The sequence below is a fragment of the Propithecus coquereli genome, unplaced genomic scaffold (assembly GCF_000956105.1).
Source record: "Propithecus coquereli isolate 6110/MARCELLA unplaced genomic scaffold, Pcoq_1.0 Scaffold449, whole genome shotgun sequence".
Taxonomy (NCBI): Eukaryota; Metazoa; Chordata; class Mammalia; order Primates; family Indriidae; genus Propithecus; species Propithecus coquereli.
Window position 1 is genome coordinate 1,256,635 of NW_012150274.1, and position 16,100 is coordinate 1,272,734.

A 16,100-nucleotide genomic window follows, 5' to 3' on the forward strand; every position below is an offset into this window, starting at 1 on the left:
GCGATGGCCTCGCTCGGGGACCTGGTGCGCGACTGGCATCGCGGCGCGCAGGCCGTGGAGCGCGGGGACTGGGGCGACGCCCTGCGCCTCTTCTCGAGCGTCCCGGCGCCGCCCGCCAGGATGTGCTTCAACGTGGGCTGCGTGCACCTGCTGGCCGGGGACGCGGACGCCGCGCTGCGGGTGAGCGCCCAGCCGGGGGAGGCCGCTCTCTGGCCACGGGGAGGTCGCTGGGGTGCGAATGAAGACCCAACTGCAGGGGAAGGGACCCCGGCTCTTGCTCCCGACGCCCACCTGGAGGTCGTCCCTCCCAGCTCTAGCCTCAGCCAAGCCTAGGGCAGGTGGGAGCTGTGTGGTGGGGGACCCCCCCCCAGCTGAGTGAGGCCAGGTTGGGGGGCGCAGCACCCACCGTGCTGGAGCTTCACCGCCTGGAAAGGCCAGGTGACCACAGGCTGCGACAGGCTGGGAGAGGAGCCTGCCCCCCAGGTGGAAGTGCTGGGGCTGAGTTTTGCAGATGCGCCTGTTCATGGGCGGGAGACAGGGTCTGAGCACTTACCTGTCCTCCCAACCTGCTTCCCAGAACAGAGCCAAGAGCTCAGGGCTGCCCACGCGCACACCCCACCAGCCACTGCTGGGGAGGCAGCCCAGAGCCACTTTGCCCCGTCCGCTTCATGTCCACCCAGAGCCGCACGTGTTTCAGTGGCCCATAAGGAAAAGCCGGCAGCACCCTGCCCCTGCTCAGGTCCCCAGCACTCACAGAAGCAGCCAGGTTCCTGCAGTTGCTTGAACGGTCAGTGGCAGCTGCCTGGAGCACCAAGCAGATGAAAAGAAAAAGAATTCAGCATTGTGGGAGAGTATCAGCGTCTCTGTCCCGCAAGACGTGGCCGCTGGCCGCCCGGGCAGAGTGCGCAAGGGCTTCCCTTCTGCTGCTCTGACGTCTGCACGGGCCTCTGCCATCATCTCAATGACAATTTCTGTTTTAAAATGTTACCCAAGACAGGGAATGTGGTCACTGGACGCCAGGCGGTTCAGCAGTGAATCAGACGTGTGAGGCTAACGCCGTCCTCACTTATTCCAAACTGCGATTTAGCTGGAGAGAGGAGACAAGGGTCGTGTTAAATCTTCCTCTTCCATAATAGGGAGAGAGGGGTGCTGTCTAAAGTCCATACAGTTAATTAATAATAACATAGGGATATTAATCGGAAAATTTAAAAAGCAATGGAACTGCTTCAATTAATAAAACCGATCGTCTGGGAGCAGGACAGGGGAGGATGGGCGTGGCCAGAACTGTTGTTGGCATGAACCTTACCTAATGTTCGCTTGGCTGCTTGGTGCGCAGCACAGCAGAGAGGGGGATTTCACGGGGGCAACCCCATACCGACCCCTCAGCCACCGCACCTTCAAACCTGAGTCAAACTCAGCTCAACAACAAGCCCCTGCTCAGCCAGATTTGTAAGAGTGAGCCCATGACACCTCCTCACCGCCCATATTAACTGATGGCCGCTGTCCCCGTTGGGAACATTCAGTGTCGTCTCTGAGTCTGTTAAAGGAAGAGCTGAGCTTTGCACAGCGATAAGCCTACCATACTAGGACTTTTGTGTTGTTGCTCTTTCTGATTCTAATAGATACCTCTCGTGACATTTTGTATGAACTACCAAAAAAGGTTTTTAAAATGACAAAAGTCTGGCATAACTGTGCATAAGTCTTGCATAATAGTGCCCCAGAGGGAATATTATTAACACACTGGAGAGTTTCCTTCCAGCATCTGTCCTTGTCCTTATGGCAAACAAACTGGCCTATCGTGAGGCACCTTGGACAGCTCAGGTTGGTTTCAGTTGTGGCAGCAGAGGACCTGAATGGTGACACCCCTGCCCAAGCAGGAGCTCTGAAGGCTACTTGGCAGTTGCAGAAGGGGCCTGAAGAGGGCTCCCAGGGGGCTCACAGAATCTGTGGCCCTGTCACCAGACTGTATCTGTGACACTGGGTGACCAGGTTCCTGACCTGGGCATTGCATGAGCATTTCTGTCCCCAGGCGTTTGACCAAGCCGTGACCCAGGACGCCTGCATGGCTGTTGGCTTCTTCCAGCGAGGTGTGGCCAACTTCCAGCTGGAGAGGTGAGCACAGGGCCGCCTTGTTCCTCATCTGAGGCCCTTTGTCTCTGCAGAGCCCCTTCCTCCACCCCCACCTCCTCCCTCCCCACCGCATCCCTCCTCCTGCGCACCCCTCCTTGAGGACACCTGGGCAAGGATGCTGGTCACGCCAGAGCCACCCTCCCGTGAAACACAGAGTAGAGCCCACTGTGGCCTGTCTCTGCCCAGATTCCCAGGGCACTTTCTTGGGCATCCCTGGCTCAGTCCTCACCTTGTCTCTGTGGTTGTAGTGATGGGGGGATCATGCTATTCGGCAGACGTGGAATCCAAGGGCAGGGCTGGAGCGTAGCCAGTCCTGGGTCCTCACTGCTCACCTGGGCTGTCGGCACCGTGTCCCTCCCTAGAAGAGGAATCAGGGAAAGGCAATGGCCAGGGCTGTAGGCCAGGCTCTGCGGGGCCCCCGGCGGCTCTGGAGGGACCAGTCGCAATCATGACTGTTTCACTGAAAAGATCAAAATCCTGCCGGGTGCGGTGGCTCAGGCCTGTAATCCTAGCACCCTGGGAGGCCGAGGCGGGAGGATCACTCAAGGTCAGGAGTTCGAGACCAGCCTGAGCAAGAATGAGACCCTGCCTCTACCAAAAATAGAAAGAAATTAGCTGGACAACTAAAAATATATAGAAAAAATTAGCCAGGCATGGTGGCATGTGCCTGTAGTGGTCCCAGCTACTCAGGGAGGCCGAGGCAGGAGAATCGCTTGAGCCCAGGAGTTTGAGGTTGCTGTGAGCTATGATGACGCCACGGCACTCTAGCCCAGGCAACAGAGCGATACTCTGTCTCAAAAAGAAAAGAAAAGAAAAAAAAAAAAATAAATGAAAAGATCAAAATCCCATAAATACAATTCTGGAAGAAAAAATAATTCAAAATTCTTTACAAAATATTTATTTACATTTTTAAAAGGAGATTGGAGAAACCTAAAAACAATACTTCATAGGCCAGCTCACAATAAAATAGGCAATAACAACATGCATATTTTTGCAAGCGTAAACACTCAGGCATACGAACGGCAGTTACATGGGCATAACACAAAAATTGTACTCTTAAAGAAATAAATCAAGGCCGGCGTGGTGGCTCATGCCTGTGATCCCAGCACTCTGGGAGGCCGAGGCGGGAGGATCACTTGAGGTCAGGAGTTCAACACCAGCCTGAGCAAGAGTGAGACCTCGTCTCTGCAAAAAAATAGAAAAATCTCCAGTTGTGGTGAGTGCCTGTAGGCCCAGCTCCTCCGGAGGGTCGCTGGAGCCCAGGAGCTGAAGGTTGCAGTGAGCTGTGAGCTACGATGACGCCACTGCACTCCAGCCTGGGCGGCAGGGCCAGGCCCCATCTCGGAAAAAAACAAAACATGGTGCATCACCACTACATATGCAGTCACCCAAAGGGCTGAGACCTTGAGAAGTGTTACCTTTTGTAAATGCAGATATAGAAAAGGACATTTCACCACTTATTGAAATGGCAGCAGAGGACCTGAATGGTGACACCCCTGCTAAGACAGGAGCTCCAAAGGGTTAGGCACAGGCATATTAGTTGGAAATTAAGCAGGATTATGGCATCTGGGTTGGTGTCTTTCCTGATGATGGTCCCAAACCTGTCGGGGGCAGCCTCATCTCTCACCAGCCCAGGACGGCTGCCTGGGGAGATGGGTTTCTGGCAGGGGCTGGGAAGCTTCCAGCAAGACTTGGAAGGAGGCTCAGAGTTTGGAGGGGCCTGAGGAGTGGGAGGGAGCCCACGGCACCCTGCACAGTCAGACAGGGCCCCAGGCGGGGGGAGGGTGCTCAGGAGGCCGAGTCAGGGCAGCGTCAGAAACTCAGACCCCAACGTGCCCTCCCGTACCTACCTGTGCATTTGGGCACTGGGCCCTCAGCCCACTGTCAGGCCTTGAGTGCCGAGAGCTGGGCAACCGCACTTCCCTCCCACAGCGCTCCCTGGAGCTGGGGTGGAGGGAGAAGGCCCAGGCCGGCCCCCCACTCTGCTCCTTTCCATGCTGCCCACAGGTTCCAGGAGGCTCTGTCCGACTTCCGGCAGGCGCTGGCACAGCTGAGGGGCAACGCCGCCATCGACTACACACAGCTGGGCCTGCGGTTCAAGCTGCAGGCCTGGGAGGTGAGTGTGTGCAGGTTCCTGTGGGCTGCGGGGGACTGGGAGGCCAGCCTGAGCCCTGGGGAGTCATCTGTGGGCAGCGTTACTGTCACAGGTGGGGCCCTGTGGACTGAGGTACCCTCTCTGCTGGGATCTCGGTGCCACGAAACCCCCACAGTCACTGCTTTGCGCCAGGAGGCCTTGAGCGCAGTGGAGGTGGGGGGAATGGTCTCTGCCCAGCAGGGCGGCGAGGTGCAGGCGGTGTGGGTAGGGGCCCAGGCAGCCTTCCCCGCTCGCCCTGTGCTCGGCCCGTTCCTGGCTGCCTGGACTAGTGCTGGCACGAGGGAGGGACACAGGGGGACCCTTCCACTCCTGGAAACTCACTGCCCTGAGGCCTTCTGGGAACCTGTGTCCCAATAGACAAATCATAGGAAAGCCACCAGGTGCCTGGGTCAAAGTCCCGCCTGTGCCGCTGGCCCACAGGCACTGGACAGGGGAGCAAGGGTGGGGCTGGCTTGGCTGGGCAGTGGGGTCTCCAGAGGACAGCACTGAGGGGTGGAGGGGTTGGGTGGGAGGGTTGGCTCCCAGGAGCGCCGTGTGACTTTGCCTGTCACTAATGCCATGGGGCAACCTTAACTCACCCTGCCTGGCCACAAGAATGTCCTTTCCTATTGGGGTGGGGTCTGAGTGTTCCCTAGACCCCTAGCAGGGACCCTCCTCAGATGTACCCCAGACTGTCGGGGGAGCATGGCATAGTGGGGCACAGGAGGGAGTGCAGCCCAACGCAGAGTGGGGAGACCCCGGCCAGCGGGGGTCTCAAGAGACCAGCATCTGGTGTTCCAAGTGGAAAAGAGCCCAATGCAATGAATGGCTCCAGCCAGGTCTGGAGAGAAGGCCCTGCCGGGACTGAGCTGGGCACGGAGACTCCACAATGCCTGGCTGCCCAGAAGTGAGCCAGACAGGCTACAGGTGGCCTGGGCCCTGCACACAGCCTCATGTCAGATGGACACAGACCAGCCCTCAGTTGCTGTGGCTGGGGAGCCCAGGCTGGGACCAAGGCAGACCAGGTGGGGGACCAGGTGGGCACCAGGTGGGGGACCAGATGAGGGACCAGGTGGGGACCAGGTGGCGACCAGGTGAGGGACCAGGTATGGAACCAGGTGAGGGACCAGGTGGGGACCAGGTGGGGGACCAGGTGAAGGACCAGGTGGGGACTGGGTGGGGACCAGGTGGGGGACCGGATATGGAACCAGGTGAGGGACCAGGTGGAGACCAGGTGAGGGACCAGGTGGAGACCAGGTGTGGGACCAGGTGAGGGACCAGGTATGGAATCAGGTGAGGGACCAGGTGAGGGACCAGGTGGGGACCAGGTGAGGGACCAGGTGTGGGACCAGGTGGGGACCAGGTAAGGGACCAGGTTGGGACCAGGTAGAGACCAGGTGAGGGACCAGGTGGGGACCAGGTGAGGGACCAGGTGGAGATCAGGTGTGGGACCAGGTGAGGGACCAGGTAGAGACCAGGTGAGGGACCAGGTGGGGAGCCAGGCTCCTGTCCCCGTGGGCCTCACTCCCAGGTGCTGTACAACGTGGCGGTGGCACAGTGCCGGCTGGGGCTCTGGACCGAGGCGTCCCACAGCCTAGCGGAGGCCACATCCAAGCGGCCAGAGGGCGCCCAGGACGGCCTCGACACTGCCCTGGCCCAAGTGCAGGTGAGGAGTGCTGGCCTGGGGCACAGTTTGGGGCTCATGTCCACCTTGGCCCCTCAAGATCAACTTCACAAGAGGGAGAAGCACCAGAGGGAGGTGGCCCTGGTGTCCCATGGTGGGGCCAGCTGGGGGCTTCCCGTGGCCTGTGGGAGGTGGGGCACCCAGGCGCCCCTTCTGCTTGAGGCTCAGGGGCTACTACAGCTGTGGGCCTGGTGGGCCGCTCAGATCTGCATCAGCTGGACACCCCCACCAGATACAGGTCCCGCTGCAGCCTCGGCAGGTCCCCAGGGGCGAGATCTTCCGGCCCCACAGGCGGCACCTGGAGCACCTGGAGCCGGTGGATTTCCTGGGCAAGGCCAAGGCAAGTGCCCAGCAGGCTGGAGAGGGCAGCTCGGCCCTGCTGCTCCTGGGACACGTGGGGTCTGGCCAGTCCAGGCCATTGTAAAGTCTCGGAGGGTAGAAAGTGGGCATAACCATCCTCAAACCGACTCCCAGGTTTAGGGGGAGGTGCCCCAAATGGGGCGGTGAACCTAGAGGCAGAATCCACCAGAACCAAGTGCAGAGCCCATGCGGCTGCCCTGCCCAGCCCGGCCACAACCACGCCCTCTGTCTCGCGAGGTCCCAGACAGGGCCGTGGAAACTCACTGCTCTGGGGTCAGGGCCAGGCAGCACCCCCAAAACGACAGGATATCGGGGAGCAGCTCACCGCCAAAGGCAGAGGTGGAATGTGGGGAAGCGGGTGGCTCCCCCATGTACTGCCTTGATTTTACGCTGTGGCCCTGGGGCCGGCCACAGGCCGAGGTCACCTGCAACAGCACTTGGGCCTGCGGGGCACTGGCTGGTGACCAGCTGCAAAGGCAGGTCTGGGGGGCTCAGGTGGGTGGGGAGGGGCTCTGAGCTATACTGATGCATCAGCTTAGAGTCTGCATGTCACAGCAGAAGACTGTTTATAAGAAACAAATATAGTTTAAAAGTTGTACTAAAAATAAGTTAAAATTACCAGATGTTTTCCTCCGCCGCGGTGGTCCGCATTCTCAGGACGAGCGTGCACGGGGAGGCAGCGTGGGCCTCAGGGCCCCCTGACCTGGTGGCCCCATCCCCTGCAGGTGGTGGCCTCTGCCCTCCCTGAAGACCAGTGCCCGGGCGTCCAGCCTCAGCAACCGCAGGTGCGTGGGTGGCCCCAGGCCTGTCCTTGCCCGGCTTTGCAGGACCCGGCTGCTCAGGGAAGAGAGGGCTGCGGAAGCTCTGAGCCCTCATTGGGTCCCTGCGTCCCCTCCTGGGGCCCAGAGCTTCTCTGATGGGAATTGGGGGGGTGGCCATCCCATCCCTGTGCGAGGACCTGTCAGAACCATCCGGTCTTGCCTGGTCCACCTTCAAGGACTCGTGGGGAGAGGGGACAGCCGTTTGCACACTACACTCTCGACTAGAGCGAGGTTGTCACTTTGTGCCCACAGGGACAGGGTGTGAACCCTGAAGCCAGGCCCGGGGCTGCACCACGGTAGGAGGGGCCTGTCCTCTGTGCGCATCCCTCTCCTGCTGGGCAGAGGCCCCCCTGGGAGGCCACCCCTGGCCAGGGGACAAAACCCCACACAAGCAGTTTCCAGATTCTGAAACTGGTGCCCCCAGTGCCAGGGAAGGGGGTCTGGCCTGGCTGGTCCCCCGCCCCTGCCTTCCCCTGGCTCCACCTCCCATAACGGCCTGCGGGAGGCGAGGTGGGGGCCAGGAAAGGAGTTGAGACCACAAGGTCACCAGGACTCCAGGCAGCACTGAAAGAGGGGATAAGGGTCTGGGCAGAGCTGCCCAGGGGGGCACCGAGCTCCTTGGGGGTCTCACATCTCACAGTCACTGCTAGACGCAGGGGAAGCGATTTCACCCCTTTGACAAATGGCTGTGAAGCAGGGCGGGGGTGCTCACAGTGGCTGGGGGTGTGGGGAACAGACAGGCCCTGGGCCCCTAGGCAGGGGCTTCCATGCACACCTTTCTCGGGACCCTCAGGCCAAGGTAGGAGGGCTGGGCAGGGCAGTGAACCCCCAGCTGGGCCATCCCTGAGAACAGGGGATCTCCCTTCTCCCCCAGGGCCAGAGCTGTAGGCTGCAGAAGAGCCAGTGCCCACCACAGCTCTGTGGATGCAGAGACAGAGGCAGGGCAGGCTGACCCCTGCCCGTCGGTCTCCTGCCAGGGGCAGGTGCGTGAGCCTGGGCCTTGCCCCGGGGGACGGAGCTCGGCTTCTTCTGCAGGGCCAGGCTGATGGTAGGAGCAGCCCCATGGACCACACGGGGGGAAGGGCAGGGCCGTCAGGTAGGCGAGTCTCCCACCGGGCTGGGCTGTAGAGGTCCTCGCCTGCCCAGAGCTGAGATGGGGGTGCCTGGCTGGGCGCGAGGCTGGACGCTGGCCGTCAGGGCGGGAGGGAGGGGTGTCCAGCAAGGTCTCCCAGATGCTTCTCCCCCTACTCTGGGCACAGTGACCAGGAAGGACAGGGTAGGGGCTGAGGGCTCCTGGTCCTGCACCTCCAGAAAGGGCTGTCACCCGGCTTTGCTGGCCCCCTTTCCCCAGGCTGGAGTTGGGGGGCGGGGTAAGAGCAGGTCTCACAGTTAAAATTCAGGTTTCAAAGGACACAATCTAAAAACAACCACCTTCACTTTCCCGTCTGACCGCTCAGCGTCCTTTGAAGCAATTGTGCCCTTTACGGCTGAACTAAATTTTCCCCGAGCTGCACGTGAGTTGCTAAGGTCGGTGTTGGGTTTTTGGGTTTTGAGCACTTGGTGTTCCTGACCCAACAGCACCACCTTCCTAGTGACTCTGGCTGAGTCCGGTACGTCCGATAAACTAAAACCTAGTCATGGCTCTGGCAGACCTAGACCTGCACACTCAGCCACAGTGGGCGGTGGGCTGCACCCGCGGCCCCGCCGTGGGTCTGCTAACCCACTCGCTCAGGGCCAATTTAGGGTTAAAGGTTAAAGTCAAGTCGATGCGGTGGCCAGTCCCCGGACTTGGTTCTGAGCCTCCTGGGGTTTCCGGGGAGCCTCCAGAATGGAGCTGCTGCCCTGAGGTGGGCCTGGGGAGACAGGGCTGCGCCCCTTGGCAAGAGGCCACCGACTGCGGTCTCCAGGCCTGCAGGACCCAGCCCCGCCCCAGCCTGTGGCTTCCTTTGCAGAGGCCCCATGTGGAGCAAGTTGGGGGACAGGCTCCTGTGTCTCCAGGTACGGGGTGTTTGTTGTGGGTGGGGGTAGCCTCCCAAGGCGAGCTTGGGGTAGGGAGGGAACTTCCGGTGGCCACAGGGTGTCCCGAGTTGGTGGCTGCCTGAGTCCCTGCTCTGTCCTGCAGGGTTGCCGGCATCGGGGGGGCCTGGCCTCAGCCCCACTGAGGACCCCGCAGGTGCTGGGGTAAGAGGCACCCCTACTCCCCCCTCAGAATCGAGCCTCGCCAGCCCTCGGCCCCAGCACCCCCTGCACAATCTCTGCCCTTGCCCCTGGGCCCAAAGTCCATCCACAGCCCTGGGCTCAGAGGCCATCCCACCCCCTCTGCCTGGCCCCAGGGAGCAGCCACCAGCAGCCCCAAACCCTCAGCCACCGCCACCGTCACCGTGCAGTGTGCCTTCACCGTGGCCGTGGAGGCCCAAAGGGGAGCCGACCTGTCCAGCCTGCGGGCTCTGCTGGGGCAGGCCCTCCCTCGCCAGGCCCAGCTGGGGCAGCTCAGGTGGGCCGGAAAGCCCCAGCCTGCTGTGGCCAAGCTGGGCGGGCCGGTGGACACCACGCAGGCAGAGACAGCGGTGGGAGGGCGGCTGGCACAGGGGTCGGAGGTCACACCCTCCCCACAGTCCCCCACGTAGCGGCCCCCTCGAGGCCACGCTGAGGAATCCTTTTGCAGTTACCGAGCCCCCGGAGAACGTGGGCACTGGGTCCCCATCCCTGGGGAGGAGGCGCTGCAGAGGGCGTGGCTGGACACGGCTGCTGATCCCGGGGGACTGCAGCTCCAGTGCCAGGTGAGCCGAGGGGTGCGGGCAGGGGCAGCCCGGAGGGTGGGGGCCTCTCCTCCTGGCATCCGGCCTGCCCTGCAGCCCCCCATCCCGCCGCAGGGGGCAGGGGGCCGGCCCATCCTCTACCAGGTCGTGGCCCAGCACAGCTATGCAGCCCAGGGGCCTGAGGACCTGGACTTCGAGCAGGGGGACACGGTGGACGTCCTGTGTGAAGGTGGGATGGGCACTGGCCTCCCCGAGCACTGGGGGAGGGGGCAGGAGCCACCCGGGCATGGGGGATGGGAGCTTGGCCTGTGCACACGCAACACCCCGAGGCCAAGCTCGGGTGACAGGCCCGACGTGCCCCCTTGCAGTGGACCAGGCCTGGCTGGAGGGCCACCGAGACGGCCGCATCGGCATCTTCCCCAAGTGCTTCGTGGCCCCTGCCAGCCGACGCCTGTGAGGAGCCCACCTGGACCTGGGCCCCGGCAGGGAGGGTCAGCCTGGGAAATCCTGTGTTCAGGAGGTTTTAATAAAAACGCCCCCCACAGTGTGGTCCACGTTCCAGGCTTGGTGACTTGGGGGGGTGGCCCAGGAGATACCCACGTTGCTGGACTCTGTCCATCTGGTCAGACAGCAAGGGCAACTGGTCCACCGGCCCTGCTTCCCTCTCGGCCTCCGGCTGGCTGTGGCTCCCGGGTCCCTGTGCTGGCCCCTCGAAGCCAGGCCCCGCCCTGCTCCAGCGGGGGGCCCCGAGCCAGGCTCCACGCAGGCCCCTGCACAAAGCCCTGGGGTGCTGCAGGGAAGAGGTGCCGGGGGAGAGGGGCCCAGGGACGCTGGGATGGGGGGCCGTGGCGGGGGCCATGCAGCCTTCACGGCCAGCACCACCTGGTGGCGGAGTGGGGCCAGATGTCCAGGACTGCGGGCCTAGCCCACACAACAAGGCACTGCAGGGGAGAGGGGATCCGGAAGGCACTGGGGTCGCGGTGGGCTGGGCCTCCGCCTTCCTGCTAGTCCTGGGGCCAGAGGAGCTGGACTGTAGCAGCCCCAAGAACAGCCACCAGGGTCAGCACCACAAACACCACTCCCGCGGCCCAGACGCCGTAGCTCTCTGCCCGCCACTGGACCGGCGCCTCGGCCGGGATCATGCCAGTCAGGTTCAGCATATAGCCCAGAGTCCAGCCAATGTCCATGCCGCCAACCTGCGGGAGGCACCGGCCGCTCAGGGCTGCAGGGTGGCTGCCCAGAGCCCACTCCCTGCCCTCGAGCTGGGGAGGGGGTCACCTGCTGGCGGAACTCGATGCTGGGCCAGGTCTCCTCACTGAACCCGTAGCCCTCTGTCAGGAGTGTGAGGATGTACAGGCCGCAGGCACAGTAGTCCCGTAGCCAGCGGTCCTGCCCAGGGTAGCTGGCCTCCACCTGGGGCGCAGGAGGCCAAGGGGCCAAGTGAGGGCCCAGGACCAACAGGCCACGGTGGGACCCCTCACCCCTGCCCTGGACAACCTGAGCCTCTGGGTGACAGGAGGGGGTCGGGGCAGTTGGCAGAGAGCTCCTCCTGCTGTTCCTGGGAACCCCTGACCAGCCAAGAGGAGGCTGGTGTGGCCCCACCTCATGGCCAACAGAGGCGATGTTCCCGCCAGTCATCCTCTGGGCTCCCAGCTGGGGCAGGACAGCCAAGGCACTGTCCTCCACGCCACAGCCACAGCCCCTCCCGGCCACACTGCCCTGCCCTGCCCACACTCCCTCCACCCTGGGAGGCCCTTGGAGACCCACAGCTGGAACCCAGGGAGCCCAGGTGCTCCCACCTGCTTCCAGGGCTCCTGGCAGAACTCCCAGACTGTGGCATTGGCAGTGGCCAGTGACTGCCTGGACGTGAGGTTCAGGAAGTGGAAGGTGTAGTAGAAGTTGGAGAAGGCCTGGGGTGGAAGGACATGGGTGTCCCTGGGGCCACGCCCAGGTACAGCTGGGGTTGGAGGAAGCCCCACCCACAGGGTGTCCCAGAGTCCCCAAGAGCCAGCCAGGGCTTGACCCATCCCTCCTGTCCCTCTTCTCCCTGGTGGGCAGTGGGGGTCTCACGTAGAACTGGCCCCACAGTGGGGGCTGGTGGACCCTGTCGAAGGCACAGTCCCCAAGGCCCTGGAGGCTGGAGCAGTTGAAGAGTTGCTGGATGGCCACGACGCAGGCCCCAGGGTCACCTGTCCCTTCCACCGTGAGGTTCTGGGTGAGGTTCTGGGGGGCCGCAGGGTGGACACAGGGTGACTCGTACAGGGGGGCCAGGGGCAGTGTGCTGCGGTAGCCGCTGTGGTAGCAGGGGTGTCGGACCAGGCTGGCCGAGTGGCTCTGGCTCTGCAGGGGCAGGGAAGGCCTGAGCACTGGCCCCGAGCTGGCAGCCACCACCCCCAGCCCCAGCCGTCCTGACCTGCACCAGCCCGGCCAGGAGCCGGCTCAGTATCTGGTCCCGCCCAAAGCAGAGGTAGCTGCGAGTGTAGACGCTGTAGCTGGAGCCGTAGAGGTGGAAGGTGACCTGCGTGCTCGTGTCCAAGACGGGGCCCCGGGGCACAAAGGCGATCTGGGTGGAGGCCCCGCCCAGGTCCAGGGCGCCCACCAGTGTCCCTTCCGGAGGCCGGGTCCATTCTCCAGAGAAGGAGTACTGCCCACATGCGGGCTGTCAGCCCTGGAGCCGCACGCTGACCCCAGCCCACGCCAGCCCCGCCCACCTCGGGCTGCCCCTGGCACCTTGATGAGCAGCCCCAGGACATAGTTGATGGTGATCCAGCCAAAGGCACCTTCGTCCTGCCCGTCCAGGAGCTTGGCGCCCTGAAAATCCACAGGAGACCCGCCCAGGACCCGGGTGACCGCTGCAAAGATGTCCCCCGCCTGGGAGCTGTTCTTCTGGCTGGGCAGAGGGGACCAGGGCCAAGCTGGCTGGAAGCCCAGCCCAGCACCTGCCCCGCACCCCTGGCTGTGGAGACCCCGGCTCCTGCGGCCTCTCCCCACAGACGCCAGCCAGTGACCACCTCACCTGAGCAGCCTCATGCCGGCCGTGGCCCCCAAGAACATGGGTGTTCCTGGATGCTGGGCCTCTGGGATCAGTGCCAGCGCCTCCCCCAGGCAGCCCCGAAGGCTCTCACCAGCCTGTGCAGGGTCGGCGGTGTAGGAGGAGATTCCAGGCCCTGAAATACAGCACCCGGCACCAGGCTGCAGGCCCCGAACAGTGGCCCCCAAAGACGCAACCAGTTCCTGACCCCTGGGGCCTGCGAATGTGACTTGATCTGGGAAAAGGGCCTCCCAGTATAACGAGTTAAGGATCTCGAGATGAGATAGTCCTGGACTGCCCGGGTGGCCCTGAATCCAGTGGGCAGCGTCTTGTGAGATGAAGGAGACAGATTTGAAGGCGGAGGCAGAGGGTGGGGAGATGTGGCCACAAACCGAGGACGCCTGGCCCCCCAGAGCTGACAGAGGTGGGAAGGAGCCTCCCCTGGAGCTTTGGAGGGGCGCAGCCCTGCTGACACCTTGGTCTTGGACTTCCAACGGCTAAAACGGTAAGAAATATGTCGCTGTTGTTTAAGCCCCCGTTTACCAGAGCCCCCCGGAAACAAATTCAGGGCCTCCGGTTCCCCCCACTGGGGTCCTGGCGGGCAGCCCTGCAGCTGGTGGCATCAGCCGCCAGCACCAAGGTGGTGTCGGGGTGGGGAGCAGCAGTGGCCAGAGAGGTTGGCGCTGGAAGGACAGACGCTGGGCAGACGCGGGCCAGGCAGAGGGAAGTCGGCCGCAGACCCCGGCACATGGCACAGCCCAGGGGCTGTGCTCGTTCTCCCCAAGCACAGGCAGGGACAACAGCAGAGCCCCAGGGCTCAGCTCTGTGACCTTGGGCAAGTCACTGAACTTCTCTGAGCCCTTTTCCTTTAGGTTGACTTGCTGATTGGCCAAGGGGGGCAAATGTAGCAGCTCCTGCCTGGCACGAAGTGCACCAGCTGCGCTGCCTCCCACACCGCCACCCAGCTGGGATCCCAGCCAGGCAGTGCCGATGGAGCTGCCGCCGACCTTCCACCTGGCAGGCCAGGGCCTGGCTGACCACGCCCGTGCCATTCTGCTTGTCCACCGGCCACCGATACACGAAGAGGGACGTGTGGGAGGAGCCAGCGTCAAGCACGATCCCGAACTGCGGGCGGCACCAGGGTTAGGAGGGCGCGGGGGCCACGCCCGCCAGCCCAGCCTCCCTGCCCTGCCCAGGCGCACCTTGGTGTCTGCGGGCAGGAGGATGTTGACAGCCTCCACCAGGACAAGAACCAGTGCGGTGAGTCCCAGGGCCACCGCGGCCCCCAGCAGGGCCAGGAAGACCTTCTCCTTGCAGGACAGCCCCATGGCGGGCGCAGGCCTGCTCCTGCGGGGGCGGGGGAGCTGTGGGCACCAGATTCCACCTGCTGCCCCTGCCCAGCCCCCCAGAGGGCCACCCCATCTCCCTCAAGGCGCAGCTGTCCGTCCTGGAGAGCCACTCGCCCTGGGGCTCAGACAGCCACTCTTGGCCGGGCTGATGGCTGGGGGAGCCCCAGTGGGCGGCAGGGGCCTTGTCTGGGGACACAGCCCCGACAGGCTCCAGAAAGCCCGCGTGGCGCTGTCAGGGGCAAAGGTAGCCCCTGTGGACGCCCATGTAACCTGGGGCAGCCCTGGGCCACACCCTCAGCCCCTGCTCCTCCGGGCCACCCCCACGGGAGCAGGAGCCCAGCTCTGGGCCAGGGCTCGGCCTCCTCTTCGCAGCCCCCACCCAGGCCTGTCGCGGGGCAGGGCCGAGCGCCTGGGCCAAGGACCACATGTGAACCAACCTGAGGCCTCTTCTCCATTAAAGGACCTTAACGCGGGGGCTTCTTAACAAAGACATCTGGTTTCTGTTTTAAAACCCAGCCTTGGATTTCTCTAATCTGATTTTGAAACGCTCCAGTTGGCCCCAGATGGCCCTGGGCAGAAGACTGACCCAGGAATGCCATTTGCGTGGGGCCGGGGGCGGGTCCAGCTCAGCAGCCAAGGTGTCCACGTCGTCTGTCCAGGAGGACTGGCAAGGGGCCTGGAACCACCCCAAAAAGTCACCTCGGCCAGGCCAGCTCCTGGTGCCCGCCCCATCCTGGGCATTCCCACCAGGGCCAGCCTGCACGCCAAGGTCAGTAGCACTGAGGCGCACGTGGTTCTGCGTCACACTGTGTGACCCCCGAGAACACAAACTCTCCTAATGTGCTCCGTCCACACGGAGCCGCCTGCGGGGACCAGGCCGGTCCCTTCCTGGGCTCCTGGACACATGGTGAGTGGACACCCCATGAGAGTCCTCATGAAATTCTCTGTCGTGGGGGGATATGAAGCCATTTTAGGAGCAAAGATTGACCCTCAGAGAGGACAGGTGCCTGCCCAGACCCAGACAGGACCCAGCCTCTGTCCCTAAGCAGCACCCTGGCCACCGGCCACCTCACAGGGACAAGCAGATGACAGGCAGGGACCCCCTTAGACCCCACCTCCAAGGGATGTTGCACCCTGAGACCCCCAGGATGAGCTACCAGGTAGGTGGACAGAGAGGATGGGGTGGCCCCCAGACCAGGACAGCCCCCCTCAGACCAGGACAGTGCCCCCAGACCAGCCCCCCTTAGACTGGGACAGACCCCTCAGACCAAGACAGGGCCCCCCCAGACCGGGACAGGCCCCCTCAGACTGGGACAGACCCCCCCAGACCGGGACAAGCCTCCTCAGACCAGACAGGCCCCCCCAGATTAAGATGGGCCACCCTGAGACCAAGACAGGCACCCCCAGACTGGGACAGGCCCCCCTCAGGCTGGAATATGCCCCCTCAGACCAAGACAGGCCCCCCCTCAGAGCAAGACAAGCCCCCTCAGACTGGACAGGACCCCCAGACTGGGACAAGCCCCCTCAGACTAAGATGGGCCACCCTGAGACCAAGATAGGCACCCCCAGACTGGGACAGGCCCCCCCTCAGACTGGGATATGAACCCCTCAGACCAAGACAGGCCCCCTCAGACTGGGACAGGCTCCCCCAGACCGGGACAAGCCCCCTCAGACCAGACAGACCCTCCCAGACCGGGACAAGCCCCCTCAGACCAGACAGACCCTCCCAGACTGGGACAAGCCCCCTCAGACTAAGATGGGCCACCCTGAGACCAAGACAGGCCCCCCCAGACCAGGACAAGCCCCCTCAGACTGGACAGGCCCCCCTAGAC

General features: G+C 63.2%; 2 protein-coding genes across 6 annotated transcripts in view; one reads left to right on the forward strand and one right to left on the reverse strand.

The window, feature by feature from the left end:
• Positions 1–3: 3 nt before the first annotated feature.
• Positions 4–10,345, forward strand: NOXA1 (NADPH oxidase activator 1). Its single transcript, XM_012654738.1, has 14 exons — positions 4–180; positions 2,030–2,112; positions 4,138–4,246; positions 5,796–5,930; positions 6,181–6,288; positions 7,034–7,093; positions 7,382–7,425; positions 8,004–8,112; positions 9,082–9,127; positions 9,252–9,310; positions 9,463–9,623; positions 9,795–9,909; positions 10,003–10,117; positions 10,257–10,345. Exons 1-14 carry the CDS (start codon positions 4–6, stop codon positions 10,343–10,345), a joined length of 1,410 nt encoding a protein of 469 aa, XP_012510192.1.
• Positions 10,346–10,399: 54 nt separating this feature from the next.
• The window catches only part of ENTPD8 (ectonucleoside triphosphate diphosphohydrolase 8), a 6,047-nt gene continuing 346 nt past the window's right edge, over positions 10,400–16,100 (reverse strand). For 2 of the 5 annotated variants that reach the window (XM_012654831.1, XM_012654830.1), the window contains exons 2-10: positions 14,122–14,266; positions 13,927–14,044; positions 12,905–13,055; positions 12,619–12,778; positions 12,302–12,532; positions 11,959–12,228; positions 11,688–11,798; positions 11,167–11,301; positions 10,400–11,084 (exon numbers count right to left, since the gene is read on the reverse strand). In XM_012654831.1, the coding sequence (XP_012510285.1) occupies positions 10,893–11,084; positions 11,167–11,301; positions 11,688–11,798; positions 11,959–12,228; positions 12,302–12,532; positions 12,619–12,778; positions 12,905–13,055; positions 13,927–14,044; positions 14,122–14,247 (1,494 nt within the window). In that variant the 5' untranslated portion in view covers positions 14,248–14,266 and the 3' untranslated portion in view covers positions 10,400–10,892. Of the gene's footprint in view, positions 11,085–11,166; positions 11,302–11,687; positions 11,799–11,958; positions 12,229–12,301; positions 12,533–12,618; positions 12,779–12,904; positions 13,056–13,926; positions 14,045–14,121; positions 14,267–14,705; positions 15,508–16,100 lie in introns of those variants that run through there. The other 3 variants (XM_012654832.1, XM_012654828.1, XM_012654829.1) reach the window with 3 other exon arrangements.

What these genes read in the sequence shown, in the direction of transcription:
- NOXA1 (XM_012654738.1), top strand. Translation starts at nt 4, where the DNA reads ATGGCCTCGCTCGGGGACCTGGTGCGCGACTGGCATCGCGGCGCGCAG. An exon ending in GCCAACTTCCAGCTGGAGAG is followed by an intron (nt 2,113 to 4,137) that starts GTGAGCACAGGG and finishes TGCTGCCCACAG; the next exon opens with GTTCCAGGAGGCTCTGTCCG. An exon ending in ATTTCCTGGGCAAGGCCAAG is followed by an intron (nt 6,289 to 7,033) that starts GCAAGTGCCCAG and finishes CATCCCCTGCAG; the next exon opens with GTGGTGGCCTCTGCCCTCCC.